Source organism: Argopecten irradians, unplaced genomic scaffold, assembly GCF_041381155.1.
Source record: "Argopecten irradians isolate NY unplaced genomic scaffold, Ai_NY scaffold_0017, whole genome shotgun sequence".
NCBI lineage: Eukaryota > Metazoa > Mollusca > Bivalvia > Pectinida > Pectinidae > Argopecten > Argopecten irradians.
In genome coordinates, this window is record NW_027187484.1 from 803,398 (window position 1) to 820,022 (window position 16,625).

The following is a 16,625-nucleotide window of genomic DNA, read 5'->3' on the forward strand; positions in this document are numbered from 1 at the left end:
AAGAAAGCCTACTCTCCTATTCTGAGAAGTTAGTTTTATGCAATAGATATTTACAGTACATATACAGATACCCTGTCAAGAGCGCCTCCTTGGCCTGGACTGTAATAATCCAAGGCTTCCCTTATGTCAGTGACAACTTCCCTCGCACTATCACTGTTTAGCTTCATTGCTACACTAGCATATGATTTGTTTGCAGATGATGCTATTAAATTCAATTCCCATGAAAAAGTAGTAATTCCAATTATATACACTCGGTACCCTGATAGCTGTACATTATAGCTGTACATTATAGAATAAATATACAATGTAAATTGGCGTGTAGTAAACAGTACATTTTAAACGTATATATGAATAACTTTTGCAGATGTGTTGAATTGGAATAACTTGCTCCTTGGTTAACTTAACCATAAATTTTCTACAAATTAAGGCAGCGCTTCAGTCCCTAAACATTACCCACATCATTTCGGTAGGAGAAATCTCCTTCATTTCTAGTTCCTGGTGTTCATTTCTGGTTGAATATTTCTTTATGTTATTTACTGGTACTTTTTCAGAACACCTTCCAAAGCGGGGGATATCCAAGTACTACTAAAGACCTTTCAGGCAAAACTGAACAAGTTTGACAAGCAAGAAATCATAGTGTTCAGAAAACGTGTTTTGGACAGTGCCTTTAGGGCACTAAAACGGCCATCGTTTGATGTTGAATGCAAGCTTTATGTAAAATTTAGTGGGGAACTTGGGTTGGACCATGGTGGCCCAAGAAGAGAGTTCTTCAGGTATGATTCTATACAGCAATTAGATATATAGAGATATATACCGTATAGTGGGATATTTTAGCTATGATTTAAATTGGCAAAGCTTCTCATTAAGGAAGAAAATCCAATGTTATACAGGTCTTTCGTGAATAGAAGTTTTCATTCTGTATAATTTGTAATTTTTGTTATCAATGCACATTGTACAAGAATAGTGTGTAATTCTTGTTTGATTTTTCTCAGCAGATTTTACTTACCGGGTAACCCTTTTCGATGTTTAAGCAGTTTTAATTTCTATCTATTACAGACTTGCCATGCATGAGTTATCAGCCAATCCTGCCTTGTTTACGGGAAATGATGACAACAAAATATTTACTCACAACTTAAATGCCCTTGAGCAAGATCAGTATAGAATGGCCGGGAAATTGGTGGCTATGAGTCTTGCACAGGAAGGACCTTGCATGGGTTTTCTTAACAAAGAGCTGTTTATGTTAATGACTGGTCTAAATCATCACTACAGCCGGAAGGTTTAGGAACAGTGCACCATTCTCTGGTTATATTTTCTACATCTGTCATGTCAACCTCCACTTTGTAATCTACAGTATCTGGAAAAAATAAAGTAGTAGTGGCATATGAAATTACGAGTATATTTTGCTGTATCTTTCTACTTCGTGTTAGAAATGTTAATAAAATCACTTGAGTCACTATCATTTGCCAGACGAAATAATCCAAAATTGAAATAATCAATATATTTTGCACTCTATTTACCATACAATCGAGGCAGGTGGAACAAAATATCCGGTTTCCCACAAGGTGTTTCAGACTGGCGGTTCGGTCGTGGCGAGTGCTGATTCCATTCAACTCTGATGTTGTCCAGGTCTCGTTGAATAAGCGCCATGAAACAGAATCTTGTAAGATCCCTAAATATATTTATATACATTATCATTAACATTTTAATACATTCTTCCAGTGAATTATATCCAATACGTAAGCGAGCATGTAAACCGTCTAATAAATTACTTCAATTACTTCAGGGTCTAAAACCTTCAGTAAATTGATGTTGAACGTATTTGTACCTACACATTAAGGGGATCATCAGACACCATTTGTAACTCAGCGAAGGTATTCATCCAGAACTGACATCCTCGCTGTCTCGCCCACCGCCACCATTGCTCAATTCGCTACAGAGAAGAATATTTATATTATTTAACATTAATTTTATAGCCTTATAACATCTACATCAATGCACATCGAAATGTTTATATAATTAGCTTTGAATAAAATTGTCCTACAGCAAGTCTATGATTAATCTGCCCAATGGGATAATCCGATATCACTACATTATTTTCAGTTCATATGCCATTTGCCATGCGTAATATTGATAGCGATATCTGTAGATTTTGTATTATCTATTTGTTCTATCTAATGATTTGTCCTCCCAATGTTATGATTGATGTAAATGATTTTCCGATAGGTAAGGTTATATAGCAAAGAAAAAACCAACCAGAGGGATCTTGGCGCCCACCAAAGAATGATCTACGTCTGACAATGGAAAGATGGATCTTTTATACGACATATGAAATTTGAGAAAGATCCTTTCCTTACTTTATCGCATTAACAAACTTCAACTATCAAAATCCAAGATGGCTACCTGTCGGCCATTTTGTTAACCGATTGGTCCCAAAATGCATTATGCACAACGAAGGTCCTAGGGGAACCTACAAATGACATTTGAGACAGATCCTTTCAGTACTATCTGAGAAATGGCGGTAACAAACTTTAACTATGAAAATCCAAGATGGCGGCTGGTCGGCCATCTTGTTGACCTACCAGTTCTAAAATGCATTATGCACAACTAGAGTCCTAGGGGAACCTATATGTGAATTTGAGACCGATCCCTTCAGTGCATTCTAAGAAATAGCGGTAACAAACTTCAATGATCAAAATCAAGATGGCGGCCTGTTGTTCACCGATGGGTCCCAAAATGCAACAGGCACAACTACGGACCATGGACGAAAGGCGATTTAAATAGCCCACCATCTAATGATGGTGGATTTAAAATGTAAATATTGTCAAATGTACTGAATTCATTGCAAGAGGTATTGGATCAAAACGTCAAAAGCAGCTGACATGAAGTTCAACTATTCTGCGTTATAAATACCATATAATAAATCCTCTGGCCTCGGGTGATATCACTTCCTTGAGTTGATAATCACCGTATCCACATGAAAACGGGTCGATATTTGTATAATATCGTTCACTTAACGAATATTAGACTTTTCATGTCAGTGACTATTCCATATATCGTCAGTACCCGTAATTTCATTTCAATATTTAGTTAACAATAATGGCAGATTTTGAATATTACCTGGTTGGATTTAGAGCTTCCGATCACCACACATCTCTCAGCAGTCTCATCATTATTGTGATGCCACAGAAATGCTTTCTGGATATCTTCAATCAACACATTTTCTGTACCAGCATCGCATCGAAGACAACGTGGGACACCTCAAAACGATGTAGGTACACATAAGAGATGTAAATAAATTAGCACTATAATCTTAAAGTGAATAGTCGGACAAAGAAAACCAGTCTAAATGCGTTCATTAGCCTTCCAAAAGTTCTCGCATATTAATACGACGGCCAAGGTCTGCTTAGTTTCCCAGTTCTGACCATTAAAGTAAAGAAAAGTTGAAAGCATTGAAAGCGAGGCTGTGTGGAAATGTAACCACGGACATAGTGAGCCGGGAGGACGTTTTAGAATTTCCATACTTTAAGTTAATTTCTTCGTACGCAGACAGATTTTGACGAGAAAAATTTTATTTTTCCATTTCAAAAGAAATTATACTGGATACATTCACACCATTTTTACCGAATTTAGCCATCCTTGCCCGACTGTTCACTTTAACTATCACGAACGTAATATCCTTAATTTTAAACAGTTATCTTATACATTTGTGAGATATCTTATATCTATATAAGATATTTTATATTTAAGCAATAAACTGTTACCAGATTGGACATACAGTTGATATGAAGCCCATTCGGAAGGAAGATAAATAGAATGGCGCCCGTTAGAGCGCCATGAATATTTATCTTTCGGACGGATGGATCACTTAATTTTACTATCTCTTATGAACTACCAATTTCACTAACCTTTAATCTCTTTGACATATCCCATGAAATACGAGGCCACTACAGCCGGATCATTGTTGGTATTGGCGACATTCAACCACAAAATTCTACGAGAGTATCTGAAATAACATTTTAACAACATATGCATTCATGAAAAAGTAATTTGGACACTTGAGAAATTTTTACATGCTATTTATACAAAAAGCGTTAATGTTTGGATCAGTTTTTAAAGCCGCTTATGTCTGAGCCGTGTTGGACCCACCTCCGGTCGATGCGTGCTCATCTGATGACTTCCGATATGGACAGTTCGTCAGATAAACAAGCGACAATCATGGCACCAACCTGTTCATATAATTATGATAATTACTGGATATTTTGGAGTTCTCAAATAGTCAAGAGGCCCAAGGGCCTTAACGGTCATCTGCCTACCTTGGCAATAATCGTATAGGAAATTAATTAGAGATGCAAGTTTCAGCCGAATCTCACTGGTAGAACTTGAGAAGAAGTTCAGAATGTCAAAGGTTTACGCACGGCGGACAACGAAGGACGAAACATATGACTATAGATCATCCTGACCCTTCGGTCAGATGACCTAAAAAGGGATTTTCGCGATGCATATCGATATCCCTGTTTTAATAGCGGTATGTGGTTTCAGACGATGACCCAGTTAAGGTAACTCACAGTAGTTTTGTAATGTGCGGGGTAATCAATACGCACGTATTTCGTCGGTAACATAGGATCTGTAGGATGTAGATTGTCAAAGAAATGGATAAGATATGAAATGTAGAGTCTATTAGTCAGCTTCTTGGTGTTTCCTCACCAGTTATAGAATGTGTATAAGCGGCATTGTTTGACAAAATCGACGATTTTCATCTGTGAATCACGACATATTAATGCATCTCAAAGGATTGAATTCCTGCATTTTACGATTGAGCATGCATCTGATATACGTACTTATATTCAATTTTATTATGATTCCAATGCATTATATATACTTTAACGACTTTTTTTCTGCGATAATTGGGTGCAAAAATATAGGCACCACTCCTGTTTTCCAGGGAAAAATAGTTAAACTCTTAAAATACGAAAGTCATTTAAATGTACAAAAAATACCTGTGCAAAAGTATATATAATTAATTGGCGCAATATACATATTATATATCTCAAAATAATAACATATTATTTGAAGATTTGTCAAATTTCTGCGCTTATTCATCACGTGAAAATCACGTTAACTACAGCAAATGCTTGATAATTGCGAAATATCATGAACTTTGACCCATAATTACAGAAAATTGCACTAATCCGGTTCATTTTTTTCCCCATTGCCTTGCAGTATTTAATTTCAGCACTTTTAAAAAGAAGTAATTAAAAAATTGTTGTTGAAGTGGCTTTTAATGTCATACTGACATACTTCTAGTTTCTGTTTTCGGGTACTTTTCTACAAACCTGGTAGGTCTTTTAATGAACCTGGTTGTTAACAGGACGTTAAACTGAGAAAACCAAACACGTTAGATCAGTCTATTTGTCAAAATTAATTACGTATGTTCTCTTATTTCATATTAATTTCAAATATTAATCGAAGTTCAGAGGCTTAAATTTAAAAACAAAGAAGAATTCGTAAAGATTAGAGACTGTGTTGACAAATCAACAGATAAAGACATACGATCACTTAATTTTACACTTACCCACATATAGCTCCGTGGATGGCGAACCCATACGGTTTAAGTTTATCGTAACCATCAATATGTATCAGGAAATTTGGACCTTTGCTTATGTATGTTCGACGTTGCAAGCGATGGTATCGCCGATTTGTAACCCCTTCAGGATCCAGAAGTCGTTGAAATTCTAGTACAACGTTCCTGAAAACGTTATTTATCATAATATGTTAGCATTATAATATTCTAAGTTACACAGTTTGTTATTGACCTAATACGGAAAAATATTGGGTCTAAAATAAACTTGTATCGGGCGAGGCGAAGCCGAGCCTGATACATGCTTATTTTAGATCCAATATTTTTCCGTATTAGGTCAATAACAAACTGGGTAACGAATTTATCCCGTCGAAGACCCTTTCAATGAAGTAACTGCAAAATACATGACATTAATATGAACTGAGTATTAAAACCATTTTCACCTCATTGAAGACTCGAATGCGCTGTCATGGTCCATTTCTGTTAAATAATCCTAAATAAGTGTTGCCGATTTCTGTTTGCTTTGAAAGTGGTCATCATCGCTATCATTCAAACATTTTGTCTCCATCTCTTTGAGTGCCGTCGTCGCAAAGGGTTACTTGACTGCCATCAGGGGCAAAGAACGATAAAAACTCTATCGTCCAATCTGATACGATTTCTACTAACCTGGGCCGTTTTCATTTATTCGCTACATTATGTACCATGTCTAAAATCGTCCTTTAAAATTTGACAAAATTATAACTGATCACTGTTTAACTCATATACAAAAAACAATTGTACAACAAAAAAAAAAAAAAAAAAAGGTGGACTCTCATATATATAATTCCTACAAACCCCTATAAGGATATTGCAATATCCTGAAGTGGAATTTGGATTAGAAAAAAATAATCATCCAATGCGGATGTAACCAATCATCCCACAGTAGTTAAGATATTGTCACATCATAGTGTTGCAAGCCCCAAGTGTAAAACATCGGGCACTTTAACTGACTAAAACTAAATTTTGGCCAAAATCACAATCATATTGTTCCGACAAAATAATCAATTTTACAACAATACCAACCCTTTCAATGGTGGACTCTCTATCCCTTAATCTGAACAATATTATTAAAAAAATAAAATTCCAAAACAAATATCACATCACAAGTATAGAATTTACAAGTATCACCAAGGAATGTTTCAATGCAAATCTGCTAAAAACCACAATGCTTTGCATCAAAGGTTAAACCAATTACACAAGTATTTCATCAAGGAACCCTCAAAATCAGCAAAAACAAATTTACATTTGCAATTTAATTACCAAGTAATATTTCCTGATCTTTGTTTATTTATTTATTACAACATCTCTTTAACCTTCTGTAACACCACTGGTATGTACCCGAAAACATCCACTATAAGCAAACCGGTTGTATTTAAATGTAGTTTTGTCAGAGACAAGCTATGAAACCCCCAGACAGCTCAGAGAGTCACATGAGTTACGTGCCCTTGGTATAGGTAGTAGCTGGTGGCTAGCAAAATTCAATACTCAGCTCACCTGTAATATCACTTATTTTCTCTACGAGTACATCAATCACATCTGTTTAGTAGTGATTATATATATATAGCTTAGGGCATGGTTGTTTTTCATTCCTTTTCTTTTGTATTTCTTTCTCTTTGTATACTTGTTTTACAGCCCTAGCAATCAACTGCAGATGCCTCGTATATATATATATTGTACTACCACCTGACGTATGTACAATGCCAAGTGACCTCGGAGCAGACTGGAGAATTTCAGCGCAGAAATGGGTGCTAAAAGAATTGTAACAGGCCCCCTTGCTTACTTTTGCAATAAATGTATATTAGACGATGTTCTGTCCGCGTGTATTTACATTGGTGAGATCCATATAATTCTATCTTATTGGAAATGGAACTATCAATCAGCAATTTTATTTTACCCCTAACATATTTATTGGCACGTGTTAGCACTTTCCACTGTGCAAAGTTAGACACCACCAACATATCTTAGAGAGTTTGAATAAATTCTGCCAAATGCAGGAAAAAGTGTAAGCTCCATGGTTCGGAAAACTCACCCCGCTACACGAATTAACTTGTAAGATTATAGATAATCGTATTAATATCTCCCAAAGATTCTCCAGCATTTATCTCAATGAAAACAAACAGAACATATGTCCCAAGTGTCTATTAACCCCAAGTTAAATATTCTTTTTTACTTTCTTACGACAATTCCAAAATCTCATAAGGAGTACTCTCATAGATACTATTTTTCTTTCTCTGCCTTTGGAGCACGCACCTTGTCCGTTTTTACAAGACTTCTAGAACAAAAGGAACAAAAGTTATGACATTATGGGGGAAAAAAAAGTTCACAAATACAAAAACATACAATTAACAAAATCAAAGTTTCTCTCCATCCGGGCCCTAAAACGACATCCTACAAGACTGGTGGAAGCCACTCTTATGATTTTATCTTAACTCCAGCTCGAATGAAAATGTTGGGGTAGACTAGAGACTTCTTCCCCGTTACTTATATACCCCCCAAACTAATTAAGTCTGACCACACATAAGTACAAACCCCAGTGTTGGTCAGTATCAACTCTAAACCACCAATTACCATAGTCCCCACAGTGGCCGAGAAATACCTAACAGACCAAAAATACCCACCCCCAAACTATTCTTTGAATAGGAGAAGTCCTTGTTAGGGTTATCTCGAGGTCGTTGTTCCATATCCACTACTCTTACCACCGAGAGACACCACCCAACCACCTCTGATCCTCTCCCTAACTAACTACAATTATATACCTACAGTCTTATCATATCCAAATGCCCCTCAGGTCGCCCCCACCAAACTACACTTAACATCTACATACCACCCTAGATTTCACACCTACAGAACAACCTCCCCCTCCCCTCTCTATTGTACACTCATGAGGTCCACTGCCCCCCAACCAACTGCTATATCAACCTACCATGTATCAACTTCCCCCTCCCCTTCTAAATTTTTCTTTAATTTCCGGATAGAGAGGTGGCTGCAACTCATGAAAATATTGCCGCATTCCCCGTGGGGTTACAAATGAACCCCATCGTTTCAGCAGCCCGGTGGGACATGAGGGCGTCGCCGAGCCACATAGCTCTGACGCTCCGGTCCCTCATCTCGAGGGAGAGGGCCAGAGACATGTGTGTCCCCGACGATACGGATACTCACGCCCCGGTCTCACGCACGATGCCGGGTCCGCGTAAAACACCGCCATGAGGGCCACCCGCTCTACCCCCCAGCTATCTAATGTATCTAGTATCATACGCAAGACCCCCATAAAATGTTGCAACCTATCCCCCCTGCTATCTAAGTCGTTCCCCCCCACCTGCAAGATTTACTAACCCCGGACTAAACCCCTCCCTCTTCATCCGATCCACCAAGTCCACAATATCCCAAATTTTCCCCCCATGGACTTACCATACAGACGAAACACCCACCCTCGTCAATCCCAGATCCCGAGTAAACCTCCCCTCCCTAGGGTTATTGATAAGATTGCTAAGTTCTATAAAGTTGATACAAGTATTTGGGCCGGTTATGAAGCTCTTTTGGAACAGAGCCCCGATGGTTCCCTCCAACCAGCTGACATTGTGACATTTGCTCTCCAGGTACCTGGGGAAAATGTAATTATTTACCAGTAAAAAATTTGTTAAATTTGAAAATAAAGTGGATTGCATCACTGATTGAATCAAAATATCTCCCTTATATACAATAGAATGTAAACATCAAGTATGATATATAAATCATTTAAGTATTGGTTGTCATATTTCGACATGCATTGGGTGTTCTAGCATAGCCAATGCTAGTAACATTGGTATGTTACACACCAATGCATGTCAAAAGTATGACAACCAATGCTTATATTTACATTTAAATACTCATTCCCACTATAAAAAAGGGTGAAAAATAAATTGTGAAAATAAAAGTTATACCGTTTGATTTAGTGAAAAATATAATTTGATGAAACAGCCAATTATTGTATGTATTTATCTATATGTATGATAGAAAAATGTACTGAAAATATTACCAAAATTATGGTAAATTTAACCAATTCTTGTCGAATGACATTGTCACAATCATGCCTACGTACACAGGATACGAAATTGCTAAAAATCAACCCAGCCCTGTTAGAGAAAAAATACATAGATCTAATCTAAATAGTTAGTGAGTTTCTATGACAGTGCAGAGGATAGATCTAGAGTGCTGCAAGTTGGAGAAGAACATATTAGAAATCATTAGTTGGATTTTGTAGGTCATACACAATATGTCAATTACCATGCATTATGCTGACATAATGGAATTGGGATATGCAGAGGAGAAATGATATTTACAATCATGCAATGGATATTAGTGTAATATTGTACCAGACACCAAAGCAAAGCTGACACCAACACCAAGCCACACAAAATACTTATACTTACATACCAATAAAATCAATAATTTTTGAGCCTGAATGTGAAGAAAGCAGTTTTGAAATTATTTCATATTCTTATAAAATGATGAAAATCATTTTACCAATCAATAACAAAATAATTAAATTTTTTTTTAGAAATATATGCAATGTTTTAAAGTTGATTTACACATGTCATCTTGGAAAATATTAAACCATATTTCAGTTATGTTTACTTAATGAATCAAAATGTGTGAAATTTTATACTCATATCATAACATACTTGCGATAGGAATCCACAAAGAAGTCCTCCACGAGCAGAGTCATGAGGCTTGATACAGTCTTCATAGGGAGAGATGACAGGTATTCATATTTAAAAACCTTGTTCTATGCCTCCACACCATTGTTGCTATTGACAACCAGAGTAAGTTCATCCCCTCCGTAGGCCCAGACCCACATCTTCAAATTGATATCAACCGGAATAAATTGTTAAACAAGAAATGTTTGTAAAACCATCATATGAAATGCAAGTAGAATTCTACAAGACGCAAACAGGACATCATTTCATATGTTTCATTTCATTTATATTGAATACTATTGCCTTTATATAACCTGGTCATAGATCAAACAACTGCATTCCTTAATGTAATGTCTTGCAGAATGGAATGGCATTTGCATGTCATTGTCTAGTGTTACAAATAGAGGATATTACATGAGTGGTTATTAATAGAAATGATAACTGAATTTTCTAAATTTTGTCTATATTTAAAAAAGACAGTAGAAATCTGATGTGACTTTTCCATTTGCTGTCAGACAATCATGCAAAGTCATATAAAGATTATGAAGGTTAAAACTTCCTATGATGTCATAATAGTGTCATTACAGATGTGTCTTACGATACTTATTTAATTTAATTCTTTATTTATTTTACGAGGATTACAAACAGCCCGAAGGCTACTAGATGCTCTCCTCAACATATATCAAACAAACAATATGTACAATTACACAAAAGACATACAAATGTCGCACACGCTAACACTCACACATACATACTTTAGAGAGAGAGAGAGAGAGAGAGAAAGATAGAGAAAGAGAGAGAGATAGAGAGGGGGGGGACTGAGACAGAGAGAGAGAGGAAGGTGGGGAGGGGGGGGGGGGTTCAAAATCTGTTTGAATACACTATATATTCAAATACATGGTCAAATAATGCTTTGTTCTCAATTTCGTTTAGAGTTTCTAAGCCACATAAAATTATTTTGACAAGAACATTTGGCATGAGCTCTACAATGAGGTTGGAATTGACATTTGGAGCGAATATATGACAAACAGTGCGGAGCATATTGGAACGGATTCTGTTATATTTTGGACAATGTAAAAAGAAATGAATTTCATCTTCGGGGGAGTTCACGCAAAGGTCACAAAATTTGTTATTGGTTAAGTTGTAAGAATGTCTATGTTTGTTTAAAGCACTTAAACCCATTCTTATTCTAGTGTGATTGATTTTACCTTTCCCGTGTCCATATGTATATAAATAGATTTTTTGTGGAGTGGATAGATTTGACAGTGCAAGAGAGAAGGACTTTAGTGAAGAGCTATTTCTTAATGTGTCAGGTAGATTGTTCCAGTCACGTTTTGATTTTGGAAAGAAGGATTGATGATAGAAAGATTTTCTTGACAGGATAGGGAGAATAGTATTTGAATTTCTAAAGTTGTAGTTTTGTGTTCTATGAGTCTGAATTGGACAGATAGTTTTCAAATATGGTGGACACAGATCATGCTTAATTTTAAATAACATTTTTAGTCTGCAATTTTTTCGTCTATCACTTAGTTTTTCCCATCCCAATTCAACCAACAGTTTAGTATATTTGGTTACCTTATAACCACCTGTGCATATTAATGCCGCCCTACGCTGAACACTTTCAATAAGGTCAGACTCTTGCTGACTACAATTATCAAATAAAATATTGCCATATTCCATAAACCGATCTTACCATAGTTTTATATAGTGTTTCTAGGCATGAACGCGGGATAATATAAGCTAATGCTTGTAAGATGTTTAATATTTTGTTGGCTTTGGCTACAATTTCTGAGATGTGAGAATGCCAGCTAAGATTACCAGAAAGAAATATGCCCAGATGTTTATGGTTAATAACATGTTTAATCGGAATGTTATTAAGTAGAAGGTTCGGTTTATTAACAAATCTTTTTTTAGAGAAAATAAACAAATTCAGTTTTTTGTGCGTTGAATGTGACAAGCCATCGTTTTGCCCACTGGGACAGAGAAGTTAAATCGTCGTTAAGTGTATCTACTGAATCGTTCCTATTTATGAGAGAGATGTGTCGTCAGCGAATAAGTTAATGTCAGATGAAATGTCTACATTGATATCATTTACATAAACTAAGAATAAAAGCGGTCCAAGGATCGAGCCCTGGGGGACAACAGAGTTAATATATTTATGACCAGAAGATTGACCATTTAAAACTACATACTGTTTTCTATTACAAAGATAACTTTTAAGCCAATAAAGCAAACTTCCTCTAATACCTATGTTTTCTAATTTGTGAATTAAACCTTCGTGCCAAACTTTATCAAAAGCTTTTGAGACATCTAAAAATACTGTGCAAACATCATCGCCATTATCAATACTTTTGTAAATGTTGTGGATTATTTTTAACAATTGATTAATGGTGGAATCATGCATTTCTTTTAAATCCAGAATTTTCTTTGATAAGAATGTTGTTTGCCACAAAGAATTCATAAATACGTTTGTAGACTATTTTTTCAAGACATTTAGATATATTTACATTATAACATTATTTTTGCTATCTTTTTTATGAATAGGACAAACTTGAGCTGTTTTCCACAAAGTGGGAAAAATGCCTGATCTGAGAGAAATATTAAAGATATGTGCCCAAATATGACTTAAAGATTGACAGCAATTTTTAAGAATGAAATTTCCTATGCCATCTGGCCCTGTTGCCTTTTTGGGGTTAAGCGACTTAAGTATATTATACCTCTTCTGGAGTGGTTTGTACGGTACTAATTTACAGGTAAGTTATTATTTACATTAGTTTGGGGTAGTACTGGTTTCTCAATATTATCCGGGATAGTACATTGATCAGAGAAGTATGTGTTAAAAAGATCTGCCTTTTCAGTATCATCGTGTATATAATGATTGTTTTCCATTAAAGGAGGAATAGTATGGTCTCCATTTTTGCCTAGAAGAGATTTAGTAATTGACCAGAAAAGTTTAGGATTGGTATTTCTGTTAGATAGTTTAGTAATGGTGGTTTCTTGCCAACGTTTAAGTGCATCGCGTTTTACCCGATTTGCTTCCCTACGTGCTACCTGGAACCTGAACTTGTCGAAGTCTTTACTTGTTTTTTGAAATAATTTGAAAAATCTATCTCTATTCCTAAAGGCTCGACGTACTTCGTTTGTTAACCACGGTTTGTCGCGAGGACGAATATTGACTACTTTATTTATTATAAATGTTTTGCACGTATCTAAGATAAACTTGTTTACATTTTCAATTATATCATCTAAAAGATCAAAAACACCAAAGAATATATCGACATGAGCGGTGTTAAATGCATTGTTCAAACCATCGATAACAGCAGTTTTGTAGTCCCATATGGTTCTCTGATATGACTGAGGCTTTGGAACATAATATTTCAGTTTACAGGAAATAGAACTATGATCAAGATTACAAAGTGGTGATTTTATATCAACGTTTGCCACCATGTGGACTTTATCAACAAAAATGAGGTCAAGTATATGTGATGAATTTGCGGTAAAATGGGTAGTTTTATCAATTAATTGTGACAAGTTATTTTGGATCGCAATATCAAAAAGACAACGTCCTAGTTCACTAGTCACGTGCTGGTCATCCCAGGAAATACATCTATCATTAAAATCACCAGTAACTATGATATTTAACGGGTTTTCGGACTGCATGATTTGGACAGTGTCTGAGAAATAAGATATGAAGTCGGTTTTAGTGCGGGCATCCTGGTTAGGAGGACGACAGATTGTACTAAATAAGATATTTCCTGCCTGATGAGTTATTTCTAGTACAAGACTTTCAATATTTGGGGATTCTAAGTCTAGCCGACGTTTGCATTTAATAGTATTACGGGTATATATAGCTACACCTCCACCATGTCTATTTCTGTCGTTTCTGTAAAGGTTAAAATTTTCTAATTGAAGAATAGAATCTTCAATTTCTGGACATAACCATGTCTCAGATATAGCTATAATGTCATAAATAAAGTGATTGCAGAATACGCTCTCAATTTCATCTAACTTATAAAAGCGACTCTTACTTTCATCTGTGGTGGCCAAAATACTCCATGCATTTATGTGACAGATAGATAGATAGTCAAGTTTATTAGGACCGGGGTTAGGCTGGACGTCCCCACAAGTGAGGAGAAGAAGAAACAATAGGTAGCATTTGCAGAGTAAAACACTAACAGAAGCAGGGTGAATACAGCTATGTGAGGATTTAAAAAATGGTTTGCACCGTACATTAGCGCTTGTTATAAAAGAATAACAGCTCCAAATGCCAATCGTGTACCTGTATTGCTCGAGACAGATCATTACAAAGAGGAGAGTAAAAGAGTAAGGACAAAAAGGAAGTAGGGGAAAAGTTTGAGATCGAGTGATAGATCGGAAGAAATAGGGAAAAGATAAGGAGGCGTATATGAAGTAGGACAGTACATAAGGAACATGCTTACCACTAACAATGCAGTTTGAAATATAATTTGATACCGCAATAAACAGTGGAAAATGTAGATTTAGATACAGAGATTGGGAATTGTTTACATCCCCAAAATTACTTTACAATTAACATTTAGCTATGACACTGACGACAAAATAAGACACTTGTATCCATATGTACAGTACATGGACACTAGTGCATCAATATATTTACATGGCTATTAATAATTTCAACAGCTAGGACTTAGTATAAGTGTTGCCAAACATTTGCAGTACATTGATAGAGTAAGCTATTTATGATACAAATAACAGTATATACAAACAGGCATATTAAGTTTCCTTCGAATATACATTACTGGACCTTACCGTTACTGCTTAGTACTTGTACCTTTGCAAATCAGACTAACAGACAGTGAACCTTCACATTTATCAAAAAGATGCTAGCGCGATGGGATTTAGATTATCCGACATGATATTGGGTCAGATATTTTGAATACATGCACGATATGAAGCAAAAATGTAAGGTATCATACAAAACTGAATTTACCACTACGCGTTTAAGATAGTAGACACCGTGGTGTATTGACGATTAAAATGTCAAAAATATTCTATTATTTTGTGAAATATAAAAAATAATGAGGCAGCGAAGTTACGCCTTCATACATAATTCATGCTTACATGCTTACCAATAACAAAGCAGCATGAGATACAATTTGATACCACAATAAATCTAAAATATAGATTTAGGCGATACAGAGATTGGGAATTGTTTAAATCCCCAAAATGAATTACTTTAAAATTGACATTTAGCTTTGCCACTGACGATAAAAACACTTGTATCCATACACGGCACATGAACAATAGTGCATTAATATATTTACATTGTTGTTTATAATTTCAAACAAGCATTAGTATAAATGTTGGCAAACATATGTAGTACATTGATAGTAGTTAACTATTTATGATACAAATAACAGTATTTACAAACAAGTATAATAAGTTTCCTTCGAATGTATATTTATATTTTTTCTCCATAAGTTATATGCGGCATATGAAACAATAGGTAATGTGCCATACTTTTCTGTGAACATTACCATTTCATAATAGTAGATACCGTGGTATAGTGAGAATAAGATAACAATAATGACTAGGATCTGTACCATAGGTTTGAATGTGCATGTGCACTGTACATCTCATACATAATTCAAGAATACATAAAACTAAGTTTCGATAATTACTTTTATACACTAATCCAGGAACAAAGGTATTAATAGCTTATATAATCATTTGACAACTAATAATAATGCCTTTTTTCAAGAGCTTGTAAACTTATGAATAAAGGGATAAAATCTTGAGTGATTCATAGCTGGGGTGCTCATTGTGTGAGTTTAATTACCAATCAGATTGCCATATAAGTATAAACATGTTGTTGATAGTCTAAAAATAAGATGAACTACAGTTTTTAATTTGATGTCAGTAAACCATTATAAATAAAGTCATCGTGATGATTATCTACCCTATAGGAGGGTATCAATGTCGGTATCAAGGCGAATGACATGAATATTGCCACGAATATCGCGCGCGAAAACTTTAGCGTTCCATGCCCAGGCGTCAGATAAGTCCTCATGAGATTGGGCTTAGCGCAAGAGATCTTGATTCCTGATGGTGAGGTCTTCTTGAATCGAGATTCGGGTCGACTTTAGTTTTGACCTGGCTTTCATAATAGCCATTTTGTGTCATTTCTTTTCAAGAGTCTCACTATCATTGGTCGTGGATTAGGGGATTTTACAGCCTGTGCCATAGTACGCTTCTTTCCAAGTCTGTGAGCAACCTCGATATCGATACCGCGTAGATCCAGAGAGGTTTCGAGGATTTTGGATACTTCGGATACACAGTTTTCACCTTCCTTT

At 35.7% G+C, this 16,625-nt stretch overlaps 1 protein-coding gene across 1 annotated transcript; it reads right to left on the minus strand.

Moving 5' to 3' along the window:
* Positions 1 to 1,235: 1,235 nt before the first annotated feature.
* Positions 1,236 to 8,748, minus strand: LOC138311336 (uncharacterized). The gene is made up of 7 exons (XM_069252759.1): positions 8,651 to 8,748; positions 5,573 to 5,746; positions 3,906 to 4,003; positions 3,118 to 3,257; positions 1,830 to 1,930; positions 1,518 to 1,669; positions 1,236 to 1,354 (listed from the first exon to the last, which is right to left on the minus strand). The coding sequence occupies exons 1-7, from the start codon at positions 8,746 to 8,748 to the stop codon at positions 1,236 to 1,238; spliced, it is 882 nt and encodes a 293-aa protein (XP_069108860.1).
* Between the last annotated feature and the right edge of the window lie 7,877 nt (positions 8,749 to 16,625).

Excerpts from the sequence above, each read along its gene's own strand:
- LOC138311336 (XM_069252759.1), bottom strand. The coding sequence starts at position 8,748 with ATGTCTCTGGCCCTCTCCCTCGAGATGAGGGACCGGAGCGTCAGAGCT. Across the intron at positions 1,931-3,117 it reads GAAGCTCTAAATCCAACCAG|CGAATTGAGCAATGGTGGCG; the intron begins GTAATATTCAAA and ends TCTTCTCTGTAG. Across the intron at positions 1,670-1,829 it reads TCTGATGATCCCCTTAATGT|GGATCTTACAAGATTCTGTT; the intron begins GTAGGTACAAAT and ends AAATATATTTAG.